Raw genomic sequence first — 20,143 nt, 5'->3', positions numbered from 1 at the left:
GGTTTTGTTCTGGCAGGTTCACAAGGTCTGTTAGAAACAATGGAAGCATAGACCTTTAGAGCTGGAAGGAATGAGGCTTAGTCCTCATTTATTCTAAATCCTTCATGTTAGAGATGTGAAAATGCATCCCAGATAGGGATTGTGATCTTGAGAGGCATGTTTTCTATTTTTATTTTTCTAAAGCCATTTTTAAAATTCCAGTTCAACAATATTTATACCCTACTAACACACAGGGCCCCCCAAATTTGTTGTGATTACTCCATCCACATGGTGGAGGAATTGGAGGGAAGGACTATTTTGCTCCCCTGAAAAAAGGGAGCAAATGCAGAGCAAAACTCTGGACAAAACTTAAGGACCTGGATCTGATTCACCAACCTCCATATTAATAAAATACAGTCTCTGATGTACTTTATATAATCACAAACTCCAAACATGAAATATAAAAATAAAACAGTATTATGGAGGACAACATGTTCAAGCAAGGAAACTATAGCTGGGTTTAAAATGAAAAAAAGATAGTTTAAAAATTCACTTTCTTCATATATCTGCTTCCTGTGTATCTTGGAAACACATTTATTTACTGTATAAACAAAGTTGTAATTTTTTTAAAGTTTACTGTTACATATGATTATCTAATAGGTAGAAACACTAGTTGAGAAGACAGTGGAGAAGATTATATTTCTGCTATTTCTACATAATACCCCATTCCAAATAAGAAAAACATTCCAAATGAGAAAAAGTTGGTGAGTCTGTGGTCATGAATGTTCCCAAATGTATCCATGATTTGGCTGTTTTCACAAAGTCAGAGAAGTTGGACCATTGTCTTTCCCCTCATCTCAACTTCTGGGCTTGCTATCTGACAGACTAAAGGCTCAAGTCATTGGTAGCTTTAGTATGGCCTTCTGGGATGATTCTTTATGGAGGGAATTGACCTTTGTTTAAATATGCTTCTTAGGCTTAGGGTTGGGGCCCTGGAACCATTGTTACCAGAGCTCTCCAAAGCCTAGTGTGTTACATGAACAAAAGAGTTACAAGACAGAATGACCTTATTTTATTTGATTATTATTTTTTAATTTTTTATTGGGGTATAGTTGATTTACAATGTTGTGCTAGTTTCTGCTGTACAGCAAAGTGATTCAGTTATACATATACATATATCCACTCTTTTTAGATTCTTTTCCCATATAGGTCATTACAGGTGTTGAGTAGAGTTCCCTGTGCTATATAGTAGGTCCTTATTAGTTATCTGTTTTATATAAAGTAGTGTGTAAATATCAATCCCAATCTCCCAATTTATCCCTCCCCTCCTTTCCCCCCTGGTGACCATAACTTTGCTTTCTATATCTGTGACTCTATTTCTGTTTTGTAAATAAGTTCATTTGTACCATCTTTTTAGATTCCACATATAAGTGATATCATATGATATGTTTTTCTCTGTCTGAATAACTTCACTTAGTATGATAATCTCTAGGTCCATCCATGTTGCTGCAAATGGCATTATTTCATTCTTTTTATGGCTGACCATTGTGTGTGTGTGTGTGTGTGTATATATATATATATATATATATATATATATATATATATAGACATACACTGCATCTTCTTTATCAATTCATTTGTCAATGGACATTTAGGTTACTTCCATGTCTTGGCTATTGTAAACACTCCTGCAATGAACACTGCGGTGCATGTATCCTTTCAGATTACGGTTTTCTCAGATATATGCCCAGGAGTGGGATTGCTGGATCATATGGTATTTCTATTTTTAGTTTTTTAAGGAACCTCTGTACTGTTCTCCATAGTGGCTGCACCAATTTACATTCACACCAACAGTGTGGGAGGGTTCCCTTTTCTCCACACCCTCTCCAGCATTTAGATCCTATTTTATTTTATTTTTTTGATAAATTTATTTATTTATTTATTTATTTATTTATTTATTTATTTATTTATTTATTTATTTATTTATGGCTGCGTTGGGTCTTTGTTGCTGCGCGCGGGCTTTCTTTAGTTGTGGTGAGCGGGGACTACTCTTCGTTGCGGTGCACGGGCTTCTCATAGCGGTGGCTTCTCTTGTTGCGGAGCACAGGCTCTAGGGGTGAGGGCTTCAGTAGTTGTGGCTCGTGGGCTCAGTAGCTATGGCTCACGAGCTCTAGAGCACAGGCTCAGTAGTTGTGGCGCACGGGCTTAGTTGCTCCACGGCATGCAGGATCTTCCCGGACCAGGGATAAAACCCGTGTCCCCTGCATTGGCAGGTGGATTCTTAACCACTGTGCCACTAGGGAAGCCTAGTTACTATTTTATTTTAAAAGGAAAATCAAACACATAAAAACGGTGCATGTGTGCATACACACACACACACACACACACTCACACAGGCATACACCATGGTTATGCACCAAACAGCAGTATAACATGGTGAAAAGCTTGAGTTTTGGAGTCACACAGACCTGAGTTCTACCTCCAGGCCCAGAACTTAATCTCCACTCTTCTTAGACCCACAAAATTATTTTCAGTCAACTAAAAATATTAAAAATATGGTATGAGTTTCAAAGTACTTAAGTTTGTATCTTTATAAATTGTTCATACTCATTCCCACGCCCTTCCAGTAACACCTATGATTCTCTATACCCTGCTAGCCAGCCAAGCTCAGATCCCTCTTTGCTTCACCAACGCTTGGTACTGGAGCACTCTTTTGGGGTTCACAGTTCTTAAACTCAGTCTTTATAGTGCCTAATCCTTCCACCCACCACTGTGTAAACATCCTGAAGACCCTGCCTGTCCGATGCCTATTCACTCTATGACAGGAACATGCGCACTTCAGCCACTAGTTGATTTGAGTCTGCTGAGCCCCCTTTCCTGATCTCAACCCCCTAAGTCCTTACTCTTAAACACACACACTTTGATCACCAGGATCACTTTGTCTTCGTCCTCCAAAGACCAGTCTTTTCCTCAAGGCATCTGCTAAAGGCAAATGATGAACTTCAACATCTCTGGTGTCCCGATTAATGAGGTTTTATTCTACACTGAAAATATCCATTACTAATCAGATCTTGAACATGCAAATATTTAGTTAACTTAAAATGACTACTATTATGCAAAAAGTTTTCATTTTATCAAACCTTTCTTTATCCTATATCGTTAAGAAGAGTTTCCTGTATTGCTGCATATCTTAGAAAAGGTAAAAATGAGAGATATAGTCACAGTTTAAAAGGACCATAGGGTTTCAGACTTCTCTATTAGAAGAAAGTCTTTCTTCTATAGCATCAAGATTGTTTTGTAGTGAATAGCAGATTAAAATATATCATGATGGGTTGTGCTCTTACTTTGCAATTTATTCAGCTGCATGACAGACAGAAGGAGGTTCTATTCAGTCATAGCCAAGTATTTCCCCAGCATTTAGACATCCCAATAAATTTTAAAGAACTTTCTGTAACCTGCTTTCTGCAAATAAAACCATCCTTTGGCTCTTGGATGGATACATTCTAATTGCTAATTTTAGTGTTTTATAGCATCCCATCAAAGGAAACAAGGAAACAGGGAGACCCAGGGACTGAGTGTGGGTTGGAAGAGAGTATAAGGTGAGGATATCAAAGCCCAGAGCTTGGGCTTCCCTGGTGGCGCAGTGGTTGAGAATCTGCCTGCCAATGCAGGGGACACGGGTTCGAGCCCTGGTCTGGGAAGATCCCACATGCCGCGGAGCAACTGGGCCCGTGAGCCATCACTACTGAGCCTGCGCTCTGCAACAAGAGAGGCCGCGGTAGTGAGAGGCCCGCGCACCGCGATGAAGAGTGGCCCCCGCTTGCCACACTAGAGAAAGCCCTCGCACAGAAACGAAGACCCAACACAGCCATAAATAAATAAATAAACAAAACAAAAAACAAAACAAAAAGCTCAGAGCTTGAGATTAGTGTAGGGGCGAGAAAGGAGGGGTGGTGATCAGGAAGAGTACAATTAGAATCTGGATTTCTGGGTGGACCTGGATGCAGTTGTTATGCTGGACCGGAGGCTCTGCTGTTTCCTCCTTCTATTACCCTTCACTGTTCCCCATTGTCTTTTGCAGAGTCCTTTTGTTTCTTGGCAAACTGTGCTTCTAAGGCTACTGATGCTGCCACTGGGAAGGGACAAAGGTCCTGCTAATTGTAAATACTTTGATAGTGAAAGAGAGAGTCTTCTCTGCTGAGAAGTAATTAATGATTATAGTAGTGTCTTGGAACTAATATGAGCAGCTATTTAAGGAAAAAAAAATGGAAAAAGCTAATTGAGACTAAGCACAATCATCATTGACAAAATTCGTGTGTAAGGTGGAATGGGCCCTGAAACTCAATTGCTTCTGGGCAAAGGTGATATGCTTGTATGTTTTTTTGTTTGTTTTAAATTTTTTATTATTATTCGTTTTTTTTCTTTTTTTTTCGAAGTTGCTTTTTTCAAAAATTAATTAATTAATTAATTAATTTTATTTTTGGCTGTGTTGGGTCTTTGTTTCTGTGCGAGGGCTTTCTCCAGTTGCGGCAAGCGGGGGGCGACTCTTCATCGCGGTGCGCGGGCCTCCCACCGTCGCGGCCTCTCCCATTGCGGAGCACAGGCTCCAGACGCGCAGGCTCAGCAGCTGTGGCTCACGGGCCCAGCCGCTCTGTGGCATGTGGGATCCTCCCAGACCAGGGCTCGAACCCACATACCCGGCATTGGCAAGCAGATTCTCAACCACTGCGCCACCAGGGAAGCCCCTGCTTGTATGTTAACATCTCTCTTCTTTTTGATTTGTCACTCAGAGTGGTTAAGAGAATGTTATCTGATTTTAAGATGACCTGAAGATGCTCTTTAAAATCATGGAAAACAGAATTCACTGGACGAAACTTATTTACCAAACATTTCAGCCTTACTCAAAAATATACAACTTTTTAATTAAGACACTTTCTTAGAAATACAATCAACTTCCCCAATCTGAAAAAATGCATAAAATATATCTACACTGCAATTTCAAGCTATGACCTTGAGAATTTTAACACTAGTGCAATTTGCCAATTTTACCGAACAAGTTCTATTTATAGTATTATAAATTTTTTGTATCTCATATATGTTTATAAATTCTTTTCAAAAGAGGAAATTACTTTTTAAAAAGCATACTCAATTTTAGCGATACAATCTTGAATATGCAGGCATGGTTCATTTACTGAATATTCTTAATTTACAACATTATATTGTATATTTTTATTTCCACAAGTATATTTCTTTAAAATATGCCTTTTTGTTCACTCTTACATTTTCTGGAAGAACAGCATTATAGAGAATATGCTAGTGAGAAATTCAAATTTTTGTTCCAACCAGTTTGCCCTGAAAAAACGAATTTCTATGATAAATTAATCATTACAAGGAAAACTGATATAACTAGTCAATTCTTTTTTTACAAAAAAGATATTTCTTTTTTAAAAATTTTATTTATTTATTTATTTGCCTGCATTGGGTCTTAGTTGTGGCACGCGGGATCTTTCGTTGGGGCGCGTGGGCTTCTCTCTAGTTGTGGCGTGTGGGCTTTAGAGATTAGCTGCCCCGCGGTATGTGGGATCTTAGTTCCCCGACCAGGGATCGAACCCACGTCCCCTGCATTGGAAGGATTCTTAACCACTGGACCACCAGGGAAGTCCCCAAAAGATATTTCTAATTTAAAATATTGCACAAGGAAGAACCCATTCCAGCAGAAAAACAGAATGCGAATTAACTACCCAGAATGGATCTTGGGCTTATGACTGTACTTAGTTATGATGTTACTTTTGTTGAAGCAGATTGTTTTCATGTATTCATAGAATGTAAATGTAGAGGAACTATGTTGCAGTTACATTTATGTACAAATAATAGGCTGGTTTAATTTTCTGTAATTTACCTTACTTAGGATACCATGGAGAGAAAGAAAAATATGATATACATTTTTGTGTAATTTTTTGAGTAGTGTATGTACTTGATAGAGAAAAAACATAAAGTAATGTGTATCACACATACCATTTTATAACCATATACATTGTATAGGCTATGTGTGCAACTGATACAAAATTATGACAAAATAATGCACACAGTTGACCCTAGGTCATTGACAATTTCAGAAGGTATCTTCAGCGGTTTTCAGTCTCTGAAGATTTAATTTTTGGTTGCGTGTGTAGTTCATTACGTGGCTTTGATTCAACATTTTCATACGTTACTTTCCTCTTCATTGAAGAATATGATTGACAGATCAGTTTTGCTTCTCTTTAAGGTCAAATGAAGTTTTGAATGAATTGGATTCGCTATTCAATAGAAAACAGAGTAAGTAGCCACGGTCAAGTCAGCCTTAATTAACACATACTCTGTAAGTAAATAGTGGTTGGTAATTTACTAGATAGTCTACCTTCCAGTTTAACCATTGAATATATATTCTAGAATGTTCAGCATAGGAGAGATAGATTAATTATATGAAAAAAGTTCTTACTTAACTAGAAGGATATTTATATATTAAAGGTATGAACTTTTTAATTGTCATCCATATGTTATTTTCCCCCCATATGCAGAATGGAAAAATAATCTTTAAAAATGCCACAAATAGAATCAAAAGTCAAACTACAAGCTTGGGTGAAATCAACCTAACACATGATAAGGGGATCATATCCTTCATATACAAAAAGTTTTTATAAATCACTAAAAATGACAAATTTCCCCAAGAAAAGTGAGCAATGAACAGGTATGTCACAGGAATATATTCTCAGCAGTTGAGTTAAAAGATCAAAACTTAAGAAAAATGTTCAATATTACCAGTAAACTAAGAAATGCAAATTATGATGAGGTGCCAGTTTTTTAGAAACCTACATTTAAAAGAAATCTCAATACATAGTTTGTACAGTTGTTGGGAAATATGCACTGCTGGTGGGAGTCTACAATAAGTACAAACTTTCTTGAGAGTAATCTGAGACTCTTGTCTCTCTCTCTATATATATATATATGATACAAAACCTTTAAAATGTTTATACCCTTTGGTTCTATAATTCCACTACTATGAATGTATCCTAAAAAAACAATCAGAGATGTGCACAAAGATTTACAAAAATGTTTAATATACTGTTGTCTGTAATAGGAAAAACTGAAAACCAAAATCAAAATTAAGTTATAGGAGTCATTAAATAAATTATGGCATACATTAACATTACTGAATATATAAAAATTAAAAATCACATTCTTGAAGAATATGTATAGGTGTGGGAAACATTTCCAAAATAGTAAGTAGAAAAATATGTTATAAGACAGTAGGTCCCAATTTTTAACATATATATAATATACTTATATATTATATATTAATATATTATATACATTTATATATTATATATACATAATTTTTTTCCTGTGTATATACATAGAAAAAAGATTGGATACACATCCAAATATAAATAATGATATCTCCTGCTAACATGATTACAGATGATTTTTCTTTTTTGTAATTTTCTGTATGTAAAACATTTTCCATAATAACCATGTTACTGATCCAATGGTTTTCCCCCAAGGGCCCTTTCGAATTAAACTCTTCCATTTATGTCACTAAACAATAACCCAGGGTCCAGTGTCACGTGAAAGAGAGAACCAGGCTTGCTTAAAAGTGGAACGTTCAGAGTAGTTCCCTCTAGTGGAAACAATGGAGGTAAAGGACAGGTTACTAATGCCTCATATTGAGCTTCAGAGTTCCCCACTCTCCACACATCCGTCTAGAAAATGCCATCCTAAGCTATGACCCAGTTATGGTTTACCATACCGTAAGGGTATGGTTTTCCCTTAATGGCACTGCAATGGCATTGCATTGCCTCCTCACTCCCAAGAGAAGTCTGGGGGCACTTCTGAGATCTGCCATCTAAAATGAGTAATCCCTAGTACCTGTGGGTTATAATCTGCAAAACACTGTTCCCTTTTCTAGGGCTTAGCCTGATCCTTGTGTGCCTACCTTTTCATATATCAGCTGGGTTAAGTCAGTGAATGGATATTCTATGCCAAACCAATCTTGTTTTGCCAGTTTACTCCTTTCCTTTCCTTTGGAAGCCAAGGCCTACCTTGAAAATTCCCTGAGAAAAACCCTGATCATTGAAAGAAGAGGATTCAGTATGCTGTATGCTCAAAGTCCTGATTCAGCACTAAGGAATGTTATTTTTAGATGGAATATAAAACTGAAACCCCGATCCCTTATTTACTAAAGATCTCTTAGGAATCTTTGTGAGATGACAGGTTTCATACTTTATCCCTTATACATTCTCTTTGCATTTTAAAGCTTCTCTATAGTGTCCTGATTGCTACTTGAAATCTGTATTAATGCTGTGGATAAAATATGGAAATCAGATTACAGTAAAAAATAAAACTCTTTTGGGCTTCCCTGGTGGCGCAGTGGTTAAGAATCTGCCTGCCAGTGCAGGAGACACGGGTTCGAGCCCTGGTCCGGGAAGATCCCACATGCCGCGGAGCAACTAAGCTCATGCGCCACAACTACTAAGCCTGCGCGTCTGGAGCCCGTGAGCCACAACTACTGAGCCCATGTGCCACAACTATTGAAGCCCACACGCCTAGAGCCTGTGCTCCGCAACAAAAGCCACCACAATGAGAAGCCCGCGCACCGCAATGAAGAGTAGCCCCCGCTCACCACAACTAGAGAAAGCCCGCACGCAGCAACGAAGACCCAACTCAGTCAAAAATAAATAAATTAATTAATTTTAAAAAATGTCTTTAATGAAAACAAAGTAAATTAACTATTAATTCTATGCAGTTGCTAAAAATATTTTTATAACTAAATTTTTTATTATGTTTGTTGCAATACAGTTAGATGTTGAAAAAGCTAAACATTTTAATATAGAATATATGCATTTTTTGTCAGTAAAAGTACTGACAATAATCTTTAAATTTTTAATTTTTCAGTCTCTCTCTCTCTTTCTAATATATTCACATTGCAGTTTTTTCCTGAGATTAGTACATTTTCATTTGTTCAGATATACTTTTCTGTTTTGTGTGTGTGTGTGTGTGTCCATTACATGTTTGTTCAAATGCCAAGGGCACCTAAGCTAGTTTCAATTAACTTGTTGTATTTGAAATTTGCTTACCCTCATAATAAACAAACATTATGTTACTGGTTGGTGATGAATATTTTCAGGTAAAGGACTTCGATGAGTGCTGTTCAATAGGACTTTTTGTGATGGCCAATATGATAGCCCTTAGATATACAGCTATCAAGCACTTGAAATGTAGCTAATGAGACAGAAGAACTGAATTTTAATTTTATTCAATTTTAATTAACTTAAGTGTAAACAGCCACAAGTGGCTGGAGGCTACCACACTACACAGCACAGACTTAGATTTAAACAACTATCCAAAATTCATAAATGGAAAATTCATAATTCATTCAGAAGCGTACTGGAGCCAGAGGTGGGATTAGAAGTAGGGTCTCACTCTAGTGCTACACATCGTCTTGTGTGGAGCATGTGGGGATAATGTGAGTGTGCAAGTATATATGAGAGTTAACAAGTATGACAAACAGGTTTTCTCTAGTGTTATATCTGTTTTTCATTTAAATCATATTTTCTGTTATGTTTAGGTAAATACTGTTTAGGTAAATGCTATAAGGTAAATACTCTTCGTAAACTAGTAAAATGGAAATACTATCAGAGTCCAAATAAATGGCTTTTTCTTGGTCCTCATTTTTATGTGTAAGAGAGCAAAGAAATAAGTGAGAATTCTAATTCAGAAAAACTATTTCAAGACACACTCTAGGACATCTCAATGGATATGTATGAATGTAAACCAATTGCCTGCGCTACTCCATCTGTCTTGGTCCTCTTTGACAACACTGCTGGACCACCCCTTTCTCTTGAACCCCTCTCCTTCAGCTTCCTGAGCATCCTCGCTGGGTCTCCTGCCCTTCTGCCTAGCCCATTTTCTTTTCTGTCACTTCTTTCTCTTTCAGCCACTTAAATGTAGATGTTATCTTTGGTTCTGCCCTTAGTCTGGCCCTATTGCTTCTATGCTTTCTGATTTCTGTCCTCTCTCTCATGGTTTCAACTGTCATCTTTATGCAGACAATTACTTAATTGTAATGTACTTATCATCTAGAAGAATAATCAGTATAGAAATATAATAAAGTGCATCATGTAAAAGGTGTTTGTTAACATATTGCCTTTAAAAACACTGTGGATTTTTTGTTCAGCACATGGAATTAGATGTGGATTTAAGAGGTTCAGGAATAAATCTCAGGAAGCTCCTTCACCCCCTTTTCTTTTTTGTCCAGTATATAATACAGGAATAACTTATATAGCCAGTTTACCACATAATTTTTGGAAACTTTTCCTAATTAAGAAATATTTCTAATCTGGATTTCATCTGAAAAGTAAATGATAGAGAATATTTTATTTTGAACAGATTCAATATTATTAATTCTCTTTACGGGAATTAGAAAAGCTGCATACGCTCCATAATTTAAAAAGTAGTTAAGCTTAAAATTAAAAAAAAATATTCCATCCATCACTTGGTATACATTTCCCTCAAACTCATTAATTCATAAAGCTATATATTTTTAACAGCACTGTTTTCTATCATTGTGTTTTTAATAGCAAATACAGAGTTTCAGCTACATTATAATTTAAGTAGGCTTTTGTAAGAAGGCCATTGTTTATAGAACTCTTTGTGAAATGGTTTCTATGGAGAAATGAGTTTCCCAGATGGAACTCAGAATCCTTGGCTCATACCTCTGCTGCTTAGCAAGAGGGGAACTAGCCACTTCCCTGCCATCTCAGGTGCCAAGGAACCTTTGCTCAACCACACCTTGGAGCAGGGGGCTAGCTGGCATCCCTGCTTTCCTCTCAGTATAAAAAGGGATTCTGGGAAAGAAGGTGATTTCTTCCCCATGCAACCTTGGTGCCCACAGCAAAGAGAATTGTGTGTGAAACTAGGTGGCAGAAAGGTACAAAATATTCTTAAATCTTGGTTTCTTGAGCTGGGACATATATATTTTATCTAGGAGGAGAGGTAGATGTTTCCTCTAAATGTATGTTAACAGATGTGTACTAAAAAGGAACAGACATTACTGATAAGTTGTTTTAATTGAGTCTCTTTTTCAATTGGCATTTTCTTCCCATGTACGCGTATAAAATTAAATGTGGTTTCTCGTTGACGTTAGTCAATATAATCATGAATGAAAGTGGGTATTTTGGGGTAATACTGCACTGGAATGTCTTAAACAACTACAGAAATGGTAATTTAGCTTTTCTGCCACTTTTATATATGATATATAAGTAAATAACAGCAATCAGACCTTTACTATTAGGCAGATTTCTGGATATCACAATGATCTGGGTAAAATTACCTGTGACATATCTAACTTCTTAAAGATAACCATGGAGATACTGAAACCTAAAGCTGCTGTGGTCAAATATGACTGTAAACATTACCCTCTCTCTTCCTTAAAACTTAAAAAAATTTTTTTCTACTTAGCAGCTTTACTACGATCTTGGGGTCCTTTCTTTTTCTTATCACTAAGTAAGGGGACATTTGAAGATTTCAACTGCAATCTCTTTTTCAGTTGATTCCCACATCTCTCTCCCTTTCTACCCTGCACCTCCGGCTTCTTTCTACTTGGATGCTTCCACAAAGATATCTCATCAGCAACACAGATTTAGCATTTTAAAATCCAATCTCATCTCTTTCACTCAGCAATCAAACTCCTCCTGACTTCTCTATTTCTCTCAATGGTAACACTATTTTCTGTCATCCAAACTAAAACTAGTCATCTTATATTTCTCCCTCTTCTTGTTTCCTACATCCGCTAAGTTGCATAGTCAGTCCATTTTTACTCCATGTCTTTCCTATTGACCCCTTCCTTTGTCCACCATTGGTACCTCTCATTACTGCATGCCTAGCTGTTACCATTCTTGTAACTGGTATCTCTATCTTAAGTGTCTCTCCTTCCAACTCACCTCCATAATACTTCCCAAGAATTATCTTTTGGTTGCTAAGCTTTCTAGGAATAACAATCCACTTATTAGATATGTCCTTTGACTCTTCACTTTTCTAATTATTTAAAAACATGTGCGTTTTTGGCAGGGCTATTTGGTACCTGTTGCCTTAGTGGAAAATGACAAAAAGGAGAATGATTATTTATCATACTTCCTTTTTTGACCTCAGGGGAAAAACATGGATATTAAAGGTGCATTTTGGATTTACCTCTCTTAATGGAGTCCGAATAATTTGTTTCAGTGTCAGAGATGCTACCTGCTACGTGTCTGTATTTTATGCAGTATACACAAAGCTGGGAGAATGTAAGTGGTGAACTCGGGTACATTTGCAGGATGGGAAGAAACAAGTGAACTGGCCTTGTGTCTCTTGCTTTCATCAGGCACAGAGGCTAACCAACCTTTCACAGTGCTCAGCTCCTGAATTCCTGATTTAGGTTCACAATAGATATCTGTTAAATGATTATACTCTGAATTGGCTCAAATCATGACAAAATTATGGGTTACTCTAAACCTACTGCATCCCATATAGCTCAAATTCCTTCTTAGTATTTAATCCTCAGTCAAAATGATAAATTTGATTTTCACTAAATATGTCCGAGGGACACACACACACACACACACACAAACGCAGTTACAGTGATTATATTATCTCTGAGATGTGGAGCTGAGGGGGAGGAATGTTTAAAATATTGCACTTAAAAAAAATGAGCCTGTCTTAATTATATGATGAAAAACTAATTAAAAATAATATACCTAGAAAACGTAAACGACAATTTGCCTTAGGGATTTCCCCCTGTTTTGGAATACATTTCAGAATCTAAATAGCAATATATCTAAGTCAAGACTCTTAAACGGTGGAAGAAACAGGGTCATTTCTTGGCCTTTCCTTGATACATTCACTGTGTGATACAGCTTGTCATCAAAGTTACTTTTCCTTACTTATTCTGACAGGGAAACAAAGTAGTTCTTAAAGAAACGGAGGAGTGGTGGGGAGACCTAGCGCACATCACTGAGCTTCTGTTACAAAAGATAAGTGCTTATCACAGCGCATAAGAATAAAACTCTCACGTAAGGAGCTTTAACAGACTGCCTTTAAAAACACTATAGCTTTTTACAAAACTACTCAAAAGGATTTGTCGATAAGGAATTTCTGACCACTCAGTAAACATCTCTTGCTCTCTTTCACTCACTCACACACACGCACGAGATTATCCAGACTTGAAAAGGAGTTAAGTGGTTAAAACTGCTGCAAAATGTTTTCTTCATTATCTTTATCACACCTCTCCTGGCAGCTTTTTCATAACTTTCCTCCTTATGCTTTTCTGGACTCCATTTCCCACCGCTGTCTGAATTTTCCGGGAATGGTAACTGCCACCAAAGTGGATACAGCCCGACTAAAGGGACAAGTGATCAATCTGTTTTATAACGTTTTTCCAAAACAAACACTGCCTCCCCGCGTCAAAAGGTAGCCTGGAGGGTTTAAGGAAAATCCAGAGCTGGGTGACAAGGGCTTTGCGGCAGTGGGAAGCAGCCCCTCTACTCGGTTGTCCTGTGACTCCCCGCGCCTCAAGCTGCGGCCAACTCTGGCTCTTCTCCTGTCTTTCCAACCCGGCTCCTGACTGCCAACCCATATTGGAGTGTGGGCCTGCGGGTGCTGCACCGGGGTGACAACTGTCTAGATGCAACATGCATTCTGTAGGGGGTCCAAGCCATCACATTGGTGCAAAGATACCTGTCTTCGACTGCAAACTGATTCCCTCTAGCCCCAGAGCCGAGATTGTCTTTTTTTTTTTTCTTGGTGAGGAACCTGGGTGGTTCCGACCTTAAGGCCGCTCATCTGCTCCTCCTTCCCGACGAGGCTCCCACTCCAGGGTCCAGGGCTCCCTACGCCCGGTGTTCGCGCACCCCTCGCATTTCCTCCCTCGCGGGGCACCCTCGTATTTCCTCCTTCCCCTCCCGGCCCTGCCTCTCCTCTCTTCACCCTCCCACCCCGCCCGCCTGCAGCCACATGACAGGAAGGGCTCCGCCACACGACGTCACCAACGTCCGCGCCCCCGCTCCCGCGCTCCCCCCGCCCCGCACGCAGGGGGCGACCGGCGGAGGGGCGAACGTGATCGGCGCGCTCCGAACTCCCCAACCAGAGCTCGCCAGAGCGCCGCCACGGCGGCCGCCGCCGAGCCGGCGCGCGGGTTCCCGGATGTGCGGCGCTCGCAGAAGCCCCGCCCCCGCTGCCGGCTCCGCGCGCGCCCCCGCCCTCCGCCCAGCGCGCCGCTGCGCTCCGCTTTCCCCTCCCTGTCCCGCCCTCCCCCTTTTTCGTGCCTTGAGGTTGCGGGTCAGCGCGAGCCACTGCAGTGAGTCCGTTACGGCTCCTGCGCGGGCGCGAGCACGAGCGCGAGGCTGCAGCCCCCGAGCCTCCTGGCCCCCTTTCCCCCCCGTTTCTGTCTCTCCCCCTTCTCGCCGTCTCTCCTCCCGCGCTCTCCGTCTCTGAATCTCGACCTTAATTTCTCTTCTCCCTGCCCGATCCCGCGTGCCCAGTCACCCGGCCGGCGCGGTCCCCGCGGCGCCGCCTCCCCTCCCCCAGCCCGCACCCCCTCCCCCGCGGGCGTCCCGAGGGCCGCAGCCTCCCCAGCAGACCGTAGTTGGGCCGCCGCCGCCGCCGCCGCCGCCGCCGCCGCTTCCTGCGGGAGCCAGTCTGAGCGCCGACACTCCTCCGCGCGAGCGAGCCGCCGACCGCCCAGCAAAATGGTGAGCCTTTGGCTTCCCCACGCACCATCGCTCCCCGCCCGCCGCTTCCAGGGGCGGGGGGCGGGGGCGAGTCCGGACGCCCCGGGGCGGCTTCCCCCAGTGGAAAATTCGAGAGACCCGAAAGAGCCCCAGCGGCCCGGGGGCGGCGGGCGGCCTATTGACAGCACGGCGGGGCCCCCGCCGTCCGCCCCCGGGCCTCCGCGGGGCGCCCCTCCGCACCACCCCCCCCCCCCCACGCCCCCGGGATTCCGCCCCGGCCTTGACCCCCCGCTGCCTGGGCCATCCGCTCCGGACAGTCCTCAGATCGGCCTGCCTTCCGTTTCTCCGGACCCTCTTCCACGTGGAGCCCCCCCTCACCCCCAGATTCACTCTCTCAAGTTCGGGGAGATTCCGGAATCATATGGAAATCATGTGTGGCAAATGGCCCTTTATATAAGACCCACTTTCTCTCCAGGGCTGTTCTTTCTCCCACTCATACTCTGTTTTCAAGCAACGAGCCTTGGAAGGAATCCTGCCTTACTTCCCCCTCTCTAGTTCGTGTTTATTTCACTGCTGTTTGCAAACGTACGAGGTTTTTTGTTTTTTGGTTGTTTTTTGCTGCTGCTTTACTCTGCAGTGGCGAACCGGAGAGGTCTAAGGTGTAGATTCATGAAAACAAGTCTAAACTCGGTTTGTGATAAACGGAGATACTTGTCTTTTAGTGCTTACTTACTGCCAAGGGTTTTTCGTTTTCTTTGTTACCTTCGTAAGTCTCTCCTGTGCTGGTTGTTTTTGAATCATGGCGATTTAAATTTGTCTTTCCTTAGCCTCACATTAATCCCTAGGTAGAATTCACTGCTGTAGTGTTTCCGACCGACGCTAGGGGTGTGTCTCCCGCCTCTGTCACTGTAGCCAAGAAATCAACGACACCCTTTTAGCTTGTTACCCTACCGGTTTTCTCGCTCTGGCTAGCCGGTGCAGTTTCCTCTTTGTAATCAAGAATTGCATGCATAGTAGAAAAAGTTTGCAGTGCTTTTTCATCTATATCAGATAACCAAACAGGTGATTTGGTCGTTAGGCTTTTTCTATAAGTCTTTAAACAGTTGTCCGAAGATTTTTCGACGGATTTCTTGGCGTAGAGTAATGTCTTGCACCTTGTAATTGCATTTATTTCACCTTGTATGTAGAATTTAAGCATTTCAAAATAGAGCGGTGGGTGAGTGAAGAGAGAAATTCTGTGGACTTCAACTTGGGATCAGTTTGTGTGATTGGGGGGGAAGAAAGTGACATTAGTCAAGTAAGTCAGCTTTTATTTAAAACAGGACAAATGATTAAGTGCACCTATTAGTGTCCTTAAAATTCAGATTAGGAGCAGACTTAATAAATGATTAGTGGTTTTGATATGTAGAGGAAGTTTTACCCTGCCAACTTTGGAGGCAGCTCAGAGACGATTTTGGCCTTCAGAGTCAAAACTTAGGCTTTTCGAGACTTACAGAAAACAAGTTAGAGCGGAGCCAGCCATTCATAGTGCAACCTTTTTTTTTTTTTTTTTGCATAATCTTTTGGAGTTATGAATTGAACTTTAGTGCTTTAATGCAACTTCTTTATACATGTATTTTACCTGAAGGTCCAGATATTGAAGATCTTTGTCCAGTGTTTTTACCTTTATTTATAAAGGTAAAATACATTTTGAGGAACAGTGACCTAGTCTTGTTGTTTATGCAGTGTATAGCAGAATGATCTGCTTTCCAAATAGTTTTTTTTTCTTGAACAACAGGCTGAATTTTGAAAATTCTCTTTTAGGTCTTAAATTTATCTTCCTGATACTCAGTGTTTCCTTATTTTTCAAAAATATTTTAAAATCACTGTATGAGATTTTTTTCTTCCAGGTCATTATTTCTCTCTTCTTTACAGTTTCCTTTTTAGTATTTATTTTCTGATTCACTCTTGGCTTTCTTTCCTGCCGTCCTCTCAATAACAGTTCAGGACATAATTTGTTGTGACAGTGGCCCCTCAACTTTTAGGATTATGTTGGTCTGCTGAATATAGCACTGGTTCAAAAGTGTCAGGACTGTAGCTCAACTCTGCCATATGGAATATTGATTAATTCAAATAAATTGGACTTTGGAGTGATCTGGTTCATTTATCTTGTTAATTGGGCATACAGTTCTGAAAACTTTCATTCCCTTTGGAAAATCTTTATAACTTTTACTGAGTATTATGGGCATACATTTTTGTCAACAGATTTTAATTTATGAATATCAGTGATTAATTCAAGTAAGGGGAAAGTAAAAAGGCTTGAGATTGAATTGAGCCTATCAAGAATCTTTTTTGACAGGTATTAATTTTACTTGCTACCTTAAGAGTAGCCTACTTCTTTTTTTTCCTGTTATATCCCTTCATCTCTATTTGGGTCTTATTAAACTGTTGAGTAGGTGGGTTGAAAATTATGCATATGCATATAAAAATGTGAGTACTGAGCTCCAAAGAATTTTTCTTGAACCATTAATGGTCAGTTGTCTATGATTAAATAAATAAATGGATGTTTATTTATTGAAATAAATATATCATCACAATATTTTCTCTAGGTAGATATGTATAGTTTTAGATAGAGTACTTCAGTGTTACTGACACACAGAGGTAAAATAAGAATAAAATAATCAAGTAGAATGTTTAGATCGGTGTGATTGAAAACAGTCTCTCAGTAATTTTTGAAGGAGTAAATTTTGTAGGGGCATTTTTAGAAACAGTTAACTTTTTATGTATCAGATGTAGTTTTTACTGTGTCATTAGCGTAACTCAGAAATATGACCAGGTTTTTTGGTATCTTTTTTTCGTTGGAATAGGTAATATAAATTTTGTTTTAGATGCATATATGAACATAGTGCATAAATAATTAGCTATTCTTTTAAGTTTTGTTTCTTAGGCCAACCTTACATTTCATAAGTGACCTTTTTTATGTTTTTGTGTTTTTAAACTTTGTATTACAATTATCTCCACCATCTGTAAATAGAACCTAAAACACATTTATTGCTGTCTACAATAACTGCACTTGGAGTTGTACACAGCATATTTTAGTTTGGATTCTCTGACCAAGAAAGGCTACTTGAGAAAAAAGCAAGCAACCTGTCTTATGGCCAGCAGAATTAAAATTCACGTCAGTCATAAAGAGTAAATTTCTCCATTTACTATGTCCCATAGTGGTTAAGAAAATAAAAGGGTTCAGAGTACAAGGTAAAGAAGCTGACTAAGGGTCAGTCAGCAATGAGAGAGGGACAGACAAGTGTGGGAGGGTCAGGCATCTGTCACAGGTTGTAAGGCAAGCAAAAGTACAAGGCAGTGTAAGAAGTCAGCTTGGGCCAGGAGGATTAAGCGAGTCAGACAGACCCGTGGGCCCAGAGTCCGGGCAGTCTGCAGGGATTCATTCAGATGAACAAATACTTGTAGATTTTGTTTGCATTTCACTGGTTACCGTGCCAGGTTGTGGAGGATATCAAAATGATTAAGGCAGGTTTCCTCCCTTCATTTAAGTAGAGAACATAAGACAACTGCCAATAGGTGTGAAAGAAAGTTAGCATGTTACCATATGAATAATATGTACAAAGCTGGACAGAAATTGAGGAAAGAGCAAAATCAGTTTCTTTGGGGATTAGGGCAAGTTTTATGAAGGAGGTGACAATTGAGCTGGGTCTAAAAAGATGAGCATGGCAGTAGGCAGAGTTGGAGGTAGCTAGGAAAAGACTCTAAATCCTGGAGCTAGGAAGAGACAACATAGATTTGGAGCACTGTCACTCAAAATGTGATTCCTGGACAGCATCAGCATCATCTGGGAACCTGTTAGGTCCCACCCTGAACCAGCTGAATCTATAACTCCGGGGCTGGGGCCAAGCAGTCTAGATTTATATACCTCTGGGTAATTCTGATCTATGCTAAATTTTGAGAGCCACTGTTTAGAGAGTAGCATGGAATGTATTTATTTAAATTTTAGTTGAGTGTCTGTTAATATACCTAGCATTGACTATACAAACAGAAGACATAATTATAGTTTCCAAGGAACTTAGTCAACTAGGTGAACAAGACAATTATTATGCAGTGTGATATGTGCTATTAACAAACTAAACATGGGGTGCTGTAAGAGCACATGGCAGGGGAGAGGTGTAATCCAAACTGAGGTGGGGATTGGATGGAGAGATGAATGAATGTCACTCAAAGAAGGCTTCATGGAAGAGATGGTGCCTGAGCTGAGGCTTAAAAGGATGAATATTTAGCCAGTGGGAAAGACACTCTAGGTAGAAAGCTTTATGTTTAAAGCCACTGAGGCATGAAAATATAAGCCAGTTCAGCATGGCTGGAGGGTAGGGGGGTAGGGTGGAATGGAGAGAGAGGGTGGTCAGGTAGATTGATGCAGGATCCTAGAAGGGTTTGCATATTACATGAAGGAATTAATTTTTTTTCCTTGAAGCCTGTGGGAAGTTATTGTTTGTAAGCAGGAGAATGACATCGTCTCACTTACTGTTTTAGAGAGATCAATCTTATGGTCATGTGGATAAAATAGGATAGCTGATTGTAGACATGGGGACCAATTAAAAAATTATTACCGTAAAGTGAGATATTAAGGACCTGAAAGAATGTAATAACAGTGCAGATGGAGAGGAGGGACCAGGTATGAGACACATTTAGGAGATAGAAGATAGGACTTGGTGACTTGGATTATGGGGAAGGAAGGGGTGAATCTTGCTGTGGCTTCTGGCTTGGGTGACTGGATAGATAATACTGCCATCCACTCAGCAAATATTTATCAAGAGCCTATGTACTTGGGTAAGATTTGATTCGAGGGATACACTAGAATGCTATTCCGCCCTCAAGAAACATCCAGCTTTCTGGGATGACTGTTGTTTCATCTCTAGTCTTCTCTTATCATTTGGTAATTAATGCTTAGAATGCTATGTTGCAAGAGTCTAAGTTCAATAAGATAGAGTGTTGTGAAATATGAACAGTGCCTGCTGCATAGATATCATGGTCTAGGAGGTAGCAGAAGGAACCTGACAGCCTGGAGGTAGGAAGAGACAGCATATGTTTGAGCAGTGATTCTCAGAATATGGATCCTGAACTAGCAGCATCCGCATCATCTGGGGCCTTGTTAGAAATGCACATTCTCTGTCTAGGAGATACAGGAGAAGTAGATTTGGAGGAGTGGTGATGATTTCTACCTTGCACATGGTGAATTTAAAGTAGTCATGGGGGCGCTTCCCTGGTTGCACAGTGATTGGGAGTCCGCCTGCCAATGCGGGGGACACGGGTTCGGGCCCTGGTCCGGGAGGGTCCCACGTGCGGTGGAGCGGCTAGGCCGGTGCGCCACGACTGCTGAGGCCCGCGCGCCTGGAGCCCGTGCTCCGCAGCAGGAGAGGCCGCCGCGGTGGGAG

General features: G+C 40.4%; 1 protein-coding gene across 1 annotated transcript in view; it reads left to right on the top strand.

Annotated features, from left to right (window-relative positions):
- Positions 1–14,244: 14,244 nt before the first annotated feature.
- The window catches only part of PPP3R1 (protein phosphatase 3 regulatory subunit B, alpha), a 57,045-nt gene continuing 51,146 nt past the window's right edge, over positions 14,245–20,143 (top strand). Inside the window, exon 1 of the mRNA XM_061210575.1 lies at positions 14,245–14,741. Within this exon, the coding sequence (XP_061066558.1) occupies positions 14,739–14,741 (3 nt within the window). The 5' untranslated portion in view covers positions 14,245–14,738. The remainder of the gene's footprint in view (positions 14,742–20,143) is intronic.

Source organism: Eubalaena glacialis, chromosome 14 (assembly GCF_028564815.1).
Source record: "Eubalaena glacialis isolate mEubGla1 chromosome 14, mEubGla1.1.hap2.+ XY, whole genome shotgun sequence".
Taxonomy (NCBI): Eukaryota; Metazoa; Chordata; class Mammalia; order Artiodactyla; family Balaenidae; genus Eubalaena; species Eubalaena glacialis.
The sequence above is the reverse complement of the archived record's forward strand: the minus strand, read 5'-3'. Positions and strand labels throughout refer to the sequence as shown.